Here is a 13,806-nt window from a genome sequence, read left to right as displayed (position 1 = left end):
GTTATGGACTTATCTGAAGGTAGTTTTATCTTATGTCCACATTTCAAGGTACTGGAGAGAGGGAGCAGGACCTAGTAGAAAAAGAGCCTTCCTCAAAGTTAGGAAGACCTGGGTTCAGGTTTCATCTCTGAAACACACTGGAGTGGACCCATAGCAAGTCACTTATGTGCTGAAGGCAACTCTAATACTGTAAGCTGCAGAAAATGTGTTGCCCTTCAATGGTTGAGGATGTTCCCTCACGCCAATGAAATCACAGGCCAGTCCTTAGCCCTATACAGGTCAATGAACCTTCTTTCATTAGGATGGAGGGTCTTACTGTCAGTGGACATCCCAACCTGTCCATGTCTACACATCTTGGGCAGTTCTTTCCCACAGGCTCCCATTGATCCTCTGCAGAGAATTCTTTGAACCACTGAGAGAATTTCCTCTTGTTCTTATCTATATGACCACACACACACAAGCAAACCTACCTAGATCTAGATATTTGTATATATGTACAAAATCATTTATATGTTATTTATGGTCCTATTTTTTTGATGTAATAATTAATTTTGCCAATTTTTCTTTCTTTTTTATAAAATTATTTGTTATAAGAGGTAGCTAATTGGAAGTGGAAGAGTGTGAAGAGGGAATATGGGGGAAAACGGAAGTGATGTAAAAACAAAAAAACCCTTTGAAACAAGGTATGAGACTTATTCTGCTTGGCTGAGTAATGAATGGAAATTGTAAAGAGGCAAATTTGGGCTTAATATAAGAAAACATTTGCCAATAAATTTGTAAAATAAAAAAATTGCCAAAAAAAGTAAAATTGTAGAACTGACTGCTTCCAAAGGCAGTGGATTCTCCCTCACTGGAAGTCTTCAGGCAAACACTAGCTAGTCTAACCATTTGTCAGATATGGTGTAGAGCAGATTCTTGTTCAGAGATAGGTCAGATAGACCAGGTGGGCTCTGAGGTTCCTTCCAGTTCTGATGTCCTGTGATTTTCTGATTCATAAAGACATTTTTTCTTTTTGAGAGTATTTGACTAGAGTATTATCCAGAGGCATTAGAATGAGGTCTCTTCCTCCTAGAGGAGCCAGGGAAAAGACCAAGGGCATATTTTCCTTGCTCTCCTCAGCTACTCGTACCAAATTGATCTCCTTCTGCCCCAATCTCTTCTATCCTGGCACATTTAGTACTCTTAAATCCAGGAGGTGAATGGTCCTAGAGAAGGTCTGAGTCAATAAGAGTAAAAAATTCTGAATCCATTTCCATCGCAGCTGCCCAACTTTCATGCCAGGAAATAATGTGTTAAAGTCTTTTTAATAACTAACTTTGAGTAGTCAAGTATATTTGCTCCACTTTAAATTAGGAGGAAACCTCCATAGGTCTTGTTTTCTAAAAATCTTTGAGACTTTTATGAAGTCTTTGGGAAGGACAGAGGACTGAGAGGTGGGAAGATAAGATCAAGGAAGGAATCAAAGATAGGCATAGTAGAATGGAAATAGCATCTTAGAAGTGGGAAAATGGCAGTTTTGAAAGGAAAGCTGATAGGAGGGAATTACAGGTACAGAGAGTTCCTGAGACTCAGGAAAAATTAGATTGGGGGTGAAGGGGAACAGACAGGTGAAACTGGGGGAGAAGAATTAAGGATGATCTCAGGGGAGAAATGGAGGGCACATTGCTGGTGGAATAACAATGGCCAGGAGACTTTCTAGGAGCAAGGATTAAAAAGGAACACATGCTTGAGTTTTTATCCCCTTTTTTGCAAAGTCAGAGAGACTTCCCTTTCTTGACTGCCCTCCCTCCCCATCTTATTTAGAAACCACTGATCTGTACAGAAGTGAGGGCGAGTGGAAGGAAGTCTTGAGATTCTTGTCAGCTGGAACTTGTCAGTTCCTTTCCTGCTTCAATCACAGATTTGTTGAGGTTCCTTGGGATAGCCAGCCAGGTACTACTATGGACTTCATTAAGAGTCCTCAACAGGGCACTGTGGAGTACCTTTAGGTATTTTATCTATGAGACACAGAAGAGAAGAAAGAAAAGGATTAACCAGGAGAACCTCATACACAGAGACGGATACACTGTGGCACAACCGAGTGTAATGGAATTCTCTACTAGCAGCAGTGCAATGATCCAGGACATTTCTGAGGAACTTATGAGAAAGAACGCTATCCACATCCAGAGAAAGAACTGTGGGAATAGAAACACAGAAGAAAAATAACTGCTTTATCACATGGGTCGATGGGGATAGCATTGGGGATGTAGACTCTAAACATTCACTGTAGTGCAAATATTAATAATATGGAAATAGGTCTTGATCAGTGACACATGTAAAACCCAATGGAATTGCTCATTGGCTATGGGAGGGGAGTGAGAGGAGGGGAGGGAAAGAACATGATTCCTGTAACTATGGAAAAATATTCTAAATTAATTAAATAAAATTTTCAAATAAAAAAATAAATGTAAGTTTAAAACTGTAAAAAAAAAAAGAAAAGAAGGGTTAAAACCCCAGCATAACCAGTGCCATGGAGGGAGACTTTGTTATTGGGAGCAGATAAAGGAAAGTGGTCACAGTGGGGTCCACAGAAGAGAATCCTAGGGCTGGAGAGGATCTCTTAGTATCATCTGAAGATGTTCAGAAATCTCTCTGGGAGGAAAAGGTCAGTTCAGCTCTAGAACAGAGAAGAGTAGCATATGGCCTGGGCTAGATGTCAGCCAGAACGGAGGCAGAGTGATAGATTAGTTTACCTCTGTCATGCTGAAATGACAGGAAGGTGTGGTCCCTGAGCCTCTTTGGCCCAGCACAGCCACTGAAACCCAATATTTTACTCCCTTGGGGAGAATTCACAACTGCTCTCACCTCCCTTTGGCCATGACCTGTTGGGACAGGACATAGTGTTATTTTGAGACTACAACATGAGATCTAGTGATTATAAGGGAGGAGGACCCTGTCTGGGGCTATGGAGGAAGTTCAAAAAGAAAAAGAATACAGGTACAACTGAGCCAACTTTGGTTCACTGTTCAGTTTGGCTCCTGTCCTGTCTTCCAGTGCTGGCTCTTTGCCCAGAGTTGGCATGGCCTCTCTAGAACTGACCAGATCATTATGAGGTGAGAGCTCTCCCAATTCTGGGAGACAAATGGATTAAAATGAACTTATTCCATCTTCACAGTTAGGGGAGGCATGGACGTAGCCAAGCTCATACGGTGTTCTTTTAGAGTCAGTATTCAGGTTTGGAGTGAGGATTATGGGAAGAACTTGGAAGAATGAATGCTTTTATGTGGACCCTTAATGTTGTATAGTGGAAAGAGTACTGTACTCAGAGTTGAGGGATCTGGGGTACAGATACCACACCTGGCATTTATCAGCTATAACCATTTACCTTTAGAGTCATGCCACGCCATCACCCATGAGGTGGGGATAATAATGCTTTTATTACTCTCTCCCAACATTATTATGAGGAAAGTTTATTCTATAAACCTCTTATGTGTGAGGGAGCCAAGGGTTCCCGAGGGGGATAACAGAGGAGGTTCCAGCACCAAGTAGAAACACAAGGAACCTGCTATATGTTTTCCTTTTTTTCTTTCTTAATCTTTCCCCACTTCCCACCCTTTATCTCCCCTTTTGTATAGAAGCAATTCTGACAATGCTGGGATTTCAGGATCTCACGGGAAGTTCAGGGCAGGGGCAAAAGAAAGCTGGGGTAGAGGTGGATAGCCTGGCAGTAGTTGAGGTTGAAGACAAAGCTCTGAGAGAGCCAGGAGTATGCTGGCTTTGTCCTGTGCTACGCAACATTAAGTCCATTCATTTACCTCAGCAGCTGACTCCTCCGAGGCATAGATGCCAAGAACTTATGCCAGAAAACTAGGGTATAGGCTAGAGCTCTTGAATGGCAAGACGAGGCTCAGGAGCCTCTAACCTTGGCCTGATGAGGACCTCTTAGATTCAAACAATCGAAGGAAAGTGAAGACAATGTGATCGTGGAGAAAGAGCAGTGGACCAGGAGGACTGACCTAGTGTTTGACCCTTCTTGCATAACTTTGGATGGAAGGAAGGAAAGAAGGAAGAAAGAGGGAAGGAAAGAAATATTAAAGTACCTACTATGCGTCATGCACTGTGCTAAACTCTTGAAAAAAAACCCAAAAAACCAAAAACAACATTCCTTACTTTCTGTCTTAGAATCCCTATGAAGTGTCATTTCCAAGGCAGAAGAGTGGTAAGGGCTTAGGAATCACAAAGGAATCAACTTTCTGAACCTAATCTAAAAACCTCTGAATTTGCTCTGAATCCTTTGAAATAGGAGTCATGCTCAGATCTCCTGATCCAAGGCCAAGGCTCCTTCTACTACCATATTCTGCTTCTTCCTTGATATCTCTACAGAAAATTCTCCATAGAGCCTTCCGTGGTACTCCCAGTGCAGAATGGTCTCCCTCTTATGAGCTGTCATTGTGTTCTTATTGTTGGTGCTTGTTTCCTGCCTGGTATTGCTAGTTCACTTTCCACAGACGTGTCTTATCTTCTATCCCCCAACTGAATTGTAAACTCCTTGAGGACGGGATCACAGAAATCATAGCCTTTGAGGAGTCTTATTTAATTGATTCATTTTGGGGGCTGCTGGGTGGCTCAGTAGATGGAGAGCCAGGTCTGGTGTCTGGGAGGTCCTGGGTTCAAATATGGACTCAAAAATTGCGTGACCCTGGGCAAGTCACTTAATCATAAATGTCTAGCCCTTACCATTCTTCTGCCTTAGTATCTTTACCCAGTATTGGTTCTAAGAAGGAAGGTAAGGGTTAAAAAAAATCGATTTATTTTAGACCTCTGGATTAGCACATATTATATGCTAAAGGAAGAATGACAGCATTGGGCCAAGAGGAAATCGCCATCTTCCCTCCTGTTTATTCTGGAAAGCTTCCTGGAAGAGGTGTCATTTCTGTAGTGATTTAAATAAAGGGATTGGGGAGAAGAACTGTCAAACTGGATAGGGAGAGAATTTTAGTCTTGTCCTTGTAATTAGGTTCCCTCAAGGCAGGGTCCCCTTCCAGTTCATTTCTGTAAGCTCCTTAAGCACCTTGCATGTTGGACATATTCAATAAATGCTGACTACTGAATTAAGATGGTGATAGTAACAGCAATATGGTAGAATGATCAACTGTGATAGACTTAGCTACTCCCAGCAGTACAGTGATCCAGGACAATTCCAAGGGACTTTTTTTTTTTTTTAAAAACTCTTAGTCTGTCTTAGAAATAATACCGTGTATTAGTTCCAAGGTAGTAAGGGCTAGGCAATGGGGGCTAAGTGACTTGCCCAGGGTCACACAGCTAGGAAGTGTCTGAGGCCACATTTGAACCCAGGACCTCCCATCTCTAGGCCTGACTCTCAATCCACTGAGCCACCCAGCTACCTGCTCTGAGCGGCTTATGACATAGAATGCTCTCCTCTTCAGAGAAAGAACTGTTGGGGTTGGAATGCAGATGGAAGCATATGATTTTTCAATTATTCATTCAGGCTTATATTTTGGGGTTTTGGTTTTATTTTTTCACTCTACAGATATTATTTATTATTTAAAAAATACTAAGTGATATTAGAGAAACAGACCTTATAAAGAAAAAATTTAGAAAGAGAAAAAAAATAACTTTTATCCCTAGTCAATGAATGGCTTGGGACAGGAGATTCTGTAATTTTTCCATGAGTTGGGGTTTTGGATTTTTGTGATTATTCACTTAAAAAAAAGAATAATATGAAACGTTTTGTGTGATAATACATGTATAACCCAGATTGAATGGTTTATCAGCTCCAGGGAGGGAAGAAAGGAGGGAGACAATTTGGGTCATATACCTCAGGAACGTTATGTGGAAATTTGTCACTACATGTAGTTGGGAAAAAATAAATAAATGAATCAAGTTGATGAAAGAGATGATTGAGTAAAGGCACTGAACAAGTGGGAGTCTTCCCAGGAAAGGCCCCCATCCCAGGAGGCAGGCTGAGCCTCTCATTCTCTCACTCTTAAGCCCCTTGTCATCATCTAAAGCTCTGCCAGAACTCTGCCATCTTGGCTTTGCCACTTCCTATCCTCTGTGCCCCCCTCCCTTTCCACCCCCCCCCAAGCTTTCTTGACTCAGCAGGTTGTCTTGTGTCTACAGGTCGGAATGAGCTGATTGCTCGCTACATTAAGCTTCGGACTGGGAAAACTCGGACCAGGAAGCAGGTGAGTGCTATGGACCTGGTTCACCGCAAGGAGTTGAGCTCTCGTGACCTAAGAGGACAGAAGGTGTCTCACTGGAGGGGGAATGGCCTTTGGTAATGGTGCCTGTCTGAGGGTTGGCAGACTTTTCCAAGGTGCTAGGCAAGCTGGGTTTTCTGTGGGCCAGGGTTTGGCAGGTGCCCTATCCCTTTGGATCATGCGCCCTATCTCCGCCAGAGTGAGTATTCCTCTCCAAATTTGGGAACACCACAAGACCAAAGCAGTTAGAGTTGGAGTGGACTGATAAATGGAAGCCCAGAGAGGAAGTGACTTGTCCAAAGTCACACAAGCATTAAGCAGCAGAATTAGGATCAGAAATCAGTAGCTGCTGTCTTTTCTCTCATCCTTCTGGTATACCAGAGCAGAACCTGGTATACCCCTTCCATAGTATTGCTGAACTACTTGGCTTAGCTCAATAAGTCAGGTTTTGGGGATAGCTGGGTGGCTCAGTGGATGGAGAAACCAAGTCTAGAGAGGAGAGGCTCTAATTTCAAATCTGGCCTCAGATACTTCCTAGCTGTATGACCCTGGGCAAGTCACTTAACCCCCATTGCTTGGACCATACTGCTCTCATGTCTTGGAACCAATACAGAGTATTGATTCTAAAATGGAAAGTAAGGGTTCAAAAAAAAAGAAAAGGGAGAAAAAGAAGCCAGTAGCAGCTGGCCTCCCTCTCTTATCCTTCTGGCACACCAGAATTGATAGATCATGGTACAACCCTTCTGAAGAGTTGTTGAACCATTTGGTCAGGTTTAAATGTCAAGATGGTGGTAGGGACAGGGGCATAAGGAGAAGGTGATTAAAGAGTCTTGGGGAAGTGTGGGACAGGAACAGAATATGTTCTTTTCTTTCTTGCAGGTATCTAGCCACATCCAGGTGCTGGCCCGACGGAAAGCCCGGGAGATCCAAGCCAAATTAAAGGTAAAGAGGATCCCATGATGTTTGTATCTCCCTAGCAGTGAATAGGGACCCTGGGCGCAAACAACCCTGTTCATCACCCATCTCAGGGAAATCTCTCTTTATCCTTTCTTGGCTATGGAAACCCAGAAGCTCTTGAAATTGAGTCATCATGAGTCTCATTTGTGATGCTACTGCTAGAAAGTGGGAAGGAACCTAGAAAGGTGGCAACAGAACCAAAGAAACACTTTCATTCCCGACCCTGAGGTCCCAGGCTATCTTGGAGCTTCCTCCCACCCTCAGGTAGCATTTCAGGGCCAGCCACTGGCGATGCTTCTCAGGTTCATCCAGGTTCCTAAGAGACTCGGGTTCTCGGACCTTGGTCCAGGAGGCTGACCCAAACCACATCTTGGTCTGTGCCGGGAGCCAGATTTCTGACTCATAGTGAAGAGCCTTTACCAGCATCTTGGGGAGGGGCAGCCTGGTCTCCTCCCACTGTCTCTCCTGACTCGTGTCTCCCCCGCAGCTCCCTTCAGCCCTGCTTACTTCTAATGGGTCCAGCTGCCCTCCTCCCCAGGGCAGCTGTGCTAGAGGCACCTCTGAGGGACAGCTGGGGAGGCCGCAGCTGCTGGCCCCTTCCACCCACCACCCCAGGCCATGTCCTGAACCTTGTTTGCCTTGGGGTTTCCTCTTGCCTAAGCCTGCCCCTTACTGCCCTCTCTCATTCTGTGTTCAAATCCCCAGTCAACCAGCTGCTGGGCTGGAGACCACAGCAGGGTATTTATCATGGAGAACAATTGCTCCTGTGTTATCTCCAGAGGCAGAAAAGTGAGTGTGAATTTGCTTGGGCCACACTGTGTAGTCAATTTTTGCCTCCGTGTATTGTTCTTTGTTCTTTGTGTATGCTACAGTCCAGTGCCTGGGTGTCCTTCCCCATCACGCACAGCCCTTTCTTTCCTCTCCCAGCCTGCCTCCCTGCCCACCTGAAGGTGTCCAGTCCCTTGAGCCAGGGAGAAGTTTGGGTTCCGTTGCACACCCTGGCCCTTCAGAATTAGTCAGTTTGACTCAACAAACATTTAAGAACCTTCTTTTCTCCCCTTTGGAGGGGCTTCTTTCCCCTTGCAGGACTGCAGTGGTTTAGGGGAAGCCAAGGAGCACAATAGCTAGAAGGCCAGCCTGGGAGAATTTGGGTTCAGTGTGACCCTGGGGAAGACCCTTAGCCCCTGTTGCCTCGCCCTTACTGCTCTTCTGTCTTAGAATTGATAAGACGGAAAGAAAGGGTTTAAAAGAAGAAAAAGACTGTAGGTTTAGGTGAGAGGTGGAATGCTAAATCTTTAAAACAGGGTTATTTCTGGGAGAGATCACCCTTTTATCTAACTCTGCCTGGGGTCTGGTCAGCTGAGATGGAGAAAGGAGCAGAGAAAACTCCTGGCAGGAGTGGGGAAAGGGGCTCTGGAAGGTGCGGGGATAGGACCTTATCATACAGGTCATCTTCTCCAACCCTCTCATTTTACAGATCAGGGCACTGAGGCTTCCCTATCGTGCCTAGAATCTGCTCACCCTGGCTGCTCAAAATCATCTCCCATGCCACCATGAGCAGGCATGCCATTACCAAGCCCTCATTTAGCCCCCAAAGGCACCGTCGGTGGTGGTGGTGGTGGCAGCGTGTATAGTCAGTATTTAGAGTCAGGAAGACCCAAGTTCAAATATGGCCTCAGATACTAGCTGTGTGACCCCTGGGTAAGTCACTTAACTTCTGTTTGCCTCAGTTTCCTCATATGGAAATTGGAGTGAAATCATAGCACTTTTCCCAGGGTGGTTGTGAGAATGAAATGAGAGCATATTTATAAAGTGCTTTGTAAACCTTAAAGCTCTGTCAAATTGCCAGCTATTCTTATCATCACAAAAATGGATTTACTAAGCACTAAGATGCACCCTATATTGAGCACTTAACAGAATAGTTTGGACATTGAGGATGTAGGAATGGCAGAATAATGTGTTGATATTCTAACCACGAAGGGAATAGTTGTTTGTTTGTTTTTAACCCTCACCTGTCTTAGAATCAATCCTGTGTATTGGTTCTAAGGCAGAAGAGAGGTAAGGGCTGGGCAATGGGGGTTAAGTGACTTGTCCAGGGTCACACAACTAGAAAGTGTCTGAGGCCACATTTGAACCCAGGATCTCTTGACCTGGTTCTATACACTGAGCCACCCAGCTGCCCTGCTAATAGGTGCATTTTGAATCAGTAAAGTCCCTGGCTCAGAGTGGGGCTACTAGGTACCAGCATTTCTCAAAATAGTCCAGGAAGGCTTCAGAAAGGATCGATTTAACTCGGACATGTCTGCCTGAGGCAGACTTCAGATCTATTGAGGAACAGGTGTTTTCTCAATAGTCACCTAGGAAGTAGACCATCTGTAGTAGACATATTTATTAATAATATGTATTTACGGGGCAGCTAGGTGGCTCCATCGACTGAAAGTCAGACCTGGAAATGGGAAGTCCTGGGTTCAAATCTGGTCTCAGACATTTCCTAGTTGTGTGATCTTGGACAAGTCACTTAGCCCCAATTGCCTAGTCCTTGCTGCAGTTCTCTGCCTTGGAACTGATACTTAGTATTGATTCTAAGATACAAGATAAGGGTTTAAAAATAATAATAGTAAATACTTCCATTTATATTGCACTTTTAACTTTTCAAAGGCCTTTCATGTGCATTGAGATCTCTGACCTAGAACTAGAAGGAGCCTCAGAGCTCATCTACTCCAGCTTCATTTTAGAGATGAGGAAATTGACACTCATGAGATTAAATGATTTCCCTAAAATTAATCTGATAGCAAGTAGCAGAGCTAGGATTCGAACCCAGAACTTCTGATGCCAAATCCAGTACCCTTTATGCTGCTCCACACTTTGTCTTAGTTGATCCTTGCCAAATGCCCTTAGGAGTAGACATAGTGGGTATTCTGTCCATTCAGTAGCTGAGCACATTGAGACTCAAAGACCCATGGCTAAATCACGTCTAAAACAGGTTTCCTGACTCCTAGTTAGATGCTTTTTCATTAGGGCAGGTCCCCCTGCTGCCTTCTTCCTTGTTCTTCCTCTCCTCCTTGACTGCTCTATACACATATACCCTCTCCTTCTTTGTTCTCTTGCTTCATCAAGATCACTGCTACATCATCCCTTCCCGTCTCCCCTCAGGATCAGGCAGCTAAGGACAAAGCCCTGCAGAATATGGCTACCATGTCATCCGCTCAGATCATCTCTGCTACAGCCTTCCACAATAAAATGGCCCTTACCCGAGGACCAGCCTACCCAGCAGTCTCAGGGGTAAGTGGACAAACCGGAGTGAAGGGTTAAGCCACTTCTCTCCTTCTCCTTCCCTCCCCCTCCCCCCCAACCCCGGCCTCTTTAAGAAGTTCCAAGCATAATGCAATCCAAATTTTGATCAGGGCTTCCTTTCTGCCCTGGAGTGCTGGAGAGGAGAGAACAAAGCCTTGGGTTGGGACAAAATGATTGGCCTGGGGGTGTGTCCAAGCTGGAATCTGTGAGCAGGACCATAGCCCTTAGTGTGTCTCCATGCCTTATCACTCCCCACTCCCCTGCTAACACTCCCTCCTTCTACCCTTCTTGGACATGGTTCACCTAAAAATAGGTAGAACAGGGTCTCAGTCCACACAGACCTACCATAGATTTCTTTCTCTCTGTCTCTCTGTCTCTCTTTTTCTCTTTCATCCAGATTTGAACCTAGGATCTCCTATCTCCAGGCCTGGCTCTCTTTCCCCTGAGTCACCTAGCTACCCCTTTCATAGATTTCCAAAGGACAGTAAAGAACAAACCCACAGCTTCCGTTCTTATTAAGTAAATAGGTGATTGAACTCTAACTCGGCCTTGCTTTTTATTTGCTAGTCTTTCTGGTAGCCTCTCCTTTACATTCTCTCATTTCTATTCCTTTTACTCTGTTTTCCTCCATATTCTCCAATGCTCTGACTTTATGACCCAAAGGGAGCCCATATTTCAGTTTCAAATTCTAACTTTCCAGTCCAGGCCCTTGTCTCCATTTCTTCTTTCAACTATTGTTCTAGTTGGGAGCTAGATTGTATTGAAACTGTTTTTTGCCTTTTTCAGTTTTGGCAAGGAACTTTGCCAGGCCAAGCTGGAACTTCCCATGAGTGAGTATATACTGAGCTCTCTGTTTTTGTTTGCTCTCTCCACAGCCTTTCAATGTATATTGTACCTAGAGACTGGTTCTCTCAGACTTCAGACTTCTGAGTAACCCTATGGATACCAGAGCTAGCCTCTAAAATAAAACAGAGGTCTGAGGATGGCTTTTCCAGGGCAGCCAATATTTGGAGATTGGTAGTTTGAACTCTCTATAGCTTTATTGGAGTGGCTGGTTCTCAGTGGTTAATACCTTACTAAAATGATAATTAAAGTAAGCCCCCTCTGGCCCAGAATGCTGAGAGGAAACCTGATATCCATCAGAGCTTTACCTTCTGCAACACTGGAAATATTCCCTTTAGGGATCGGATATCAAAACTGAAGGGAAAGAGTTGGTGGGAGGGATAGATTGAGGCTTGCTGTGTAGACCACTTAGGGCTTGGGCCCCAGGATCTTTTCTATTGAGCGTGTCCAACTCCGATCAGAGCTCAGCTGACAGTCTCTCTCCCATGTTTCCTGCAGTGTGAAACCTTTCTCTCAACAAACCTATGCTGTTCAGCCTCCGCTCCCTCTGCCAGGTGGGTCAGCGCTGCATGGCTCCCTTGCATGGCATCCTCCCCAAATCCTATGCTCTGGTCTCAAGGCGCATACCATGCCTACCTGAAACCCCAATGTGTGTATTCTATTCTTGCTTCCTACTAATTGCATTCTTAGTTTGTACTTCCCATGATTTAGATTGCCTACCTTATGCAGCAAGCACAGGAAACCTCCATGCATGTCTAACCCCCCTGGCATGCTGATTTTCCCACTCTATAGCTTTGGTTCCATCAACCACCAAACTCCCACGCAGTGTATGGATATATAACTAGTGCGCCTCGCCCCTTCAGTTTTGGCTCAAATGCTTTTGGGTTGGCTGGCTGGAATGCCTGGCTTCCTTTGCATACTGAATGCATACCACTCGCATGCCTGACCTCTTTGCACAACTTTGCCCCCTGCACCTTGCTACCCTCAGCTCAGCTTTATCTCCTGTGGACCCCTTTCCTTATAATTCAAAGAGCCTAAGAGATCCCCAGCCTTCAACAGCAGGGAGAGTCTGGAAGAAATATGGGATTGTTGGGGGCAATGGCATGTAGGATTAGATAGATGCTATTACAACCAGGTTATTTCAGCTGTGTGAGTCAGTCATATATGGGCTCCTTTCTGTCATCTTCCAGGTGACTGCTATATTTAACATGGTATCAGGTGGGAAGAGGATGGAATGAACAGGGTCTTCTGTCATTCTAGGCAGTGAGACAAGACACTCCTTCTTATCCTTCCTCCTTTGCAGATTAGGATGACTTCTGATATTCTGGGACATTGTCAACTCTGGATTTTCTGGGTTTTTAGCAAGGGCTTTGAGGCTAGGCCGCTCTGCTTTTGACAGTTAACAGTATCTTCAAACTCAGAACCTAGGACCACTTGGATGGTGCAAAGGGAGAGGAGGAGATCCATCAACCCAGCAATTCTGGGGTGGTAGAGTGGTGGTCAGGACACTGGATCCCTTCTCTAGGCCCTGCCACTGGCTCCTTGGTCAGTCTCTCCCTCTTTAAACCTTTATTTCCCTCCTCAGTTTTAGCTGTATGAATCACCTCATCCTGTTCTTAGATGTCTCCAGAACCCCAAGAGCCCTATTTATTATTTCTTTCTCTCATACCCATACCCTTTCCTTTTCATGTCTTGAGTTATAAGATGGGCTAAACTGAGGCACAGGAAGTTGGAGGAAGGGATTAAGAATTCTAGTAAGTCTGTGGCAATTTTAGGAAAAGGTATCCCTGTCCCCGCTCCAGAACTTCTTTGTTGGGTATCAAATGATACTGGTTTGGTCTAATATTCCTTGAGTGGTTCCTGGCATATTATATCAGTCACAGATCCTGCCCTTCAGAGATTTATACTAGAGATTTTGCTCACTACCTTACCATGCCAGTGTTTCAGATAGAGACTTAAGATCTCCTTAGTTGGGATTATGTATGTGATGAGGGACTGCTCTGGTTCCCATTGGCTTTTCCCCCTGTCTGCAGGGTTTGAATCTCCTGCTGGGTCCACTCTGTCACCATCGACGCCTCCATGGCAGGGCCGAAGTGTGGCCAGCTCCAAGCTCTGGATGTTGGAGTTCTCTGCCTTCTTGGAGCAGCAACAAGACCCAGACACGGTAGGCACTGACCCCCTGGCCTTATGCTTGTAAGTCTGGGAATCTTTCCCTGCCATTGTAGGTGGCTGCTGTTCCTAATCCCAAATAACCCTTTCTTTTCCCTCCTCTGAGTTTATTTCTTTTTCTTTTTTAGTCCTCCTTTTGCATAGCTCTCTTCTCTCTATCTCTTTTGTTCTTTGCTCCTTCCTCTGTTTCCCCTTCTTATCTCTCTCCCTCCTCTTTCTCCTTTACCCACTCTTGAGGAAAGTCCTTTGTTCCTGGTTCATTCTCATTTCTGTTCTTTTTCTTACCTCTTCTTTCTCTATTCTTTCTCTCCTCTCCTCTTTTCTGTGCTGTTTCTTCCTT

General features: G+C 44.7%; 1 protein-coding gene across 1 annotated transcript in view; it reads left to right on the top strand.

The window, feature by feature from the left end:
* Nucleotides 1–13,806, top strand: part of TEAD4 (TEA domain transcription factor 4) — a 72,866-nt gene that overhangs the window by 41,250 nt on the left and 17,810 nt on the right. The window contains exons 5-11 of the mRNA XM_044679092.1: nucleotides 6,124–6,188; nucleotides 7,083–7,145; nucleotides 7,866–7,949; nucleotides 10,314–10,442; nucleotides 11,241–11,284; nucleotides 11,796–11,851; nucleotides 13,331–13,461. Of these exons, the coding sequence (XP_044535027.1) occupies nucleotides 6,124–6,188; nucleotides 7,083–7,145; nucleotides 7,866–7,949; nucleotides 10,314–10,442; nucleotides 11,241–11,284; nucleotides 11,796–11,851; nucleotides 13,331–13,461 (572 nt within the window). The remainder of the gene's footprint in view (nucleotides 1–6,123; nucleotides 6,189–7,082; nucleotides 7,146–7,865; nucleotides 7,950–10,313; nucleotides 10,443–11,240; nucleotides 11,285–11,795; nucleotides 11,852–13,330; nucleotides 13,462–13,806) is intronic.

The sequence above is a fragment of the Gracilinanus agilis genome, chromosome 5 (assembly GCF_016433145.1).
Source record: "Gracilinanus agilis isolate LMUSP501 chromosome 5, AgileGrace, whole genome shotgun sequence".
NCBI classification, from domain to species: domain Eukaryota; kingdom Metazoa; phylum Chordata; class Mammalia; order Didelphimorphia; family Didelphidae; genus Gracilinanus; species Gracilinanus agilis.
This window is presented reverse-complemented; position numbering and strand designations above follow the sequence as displayed.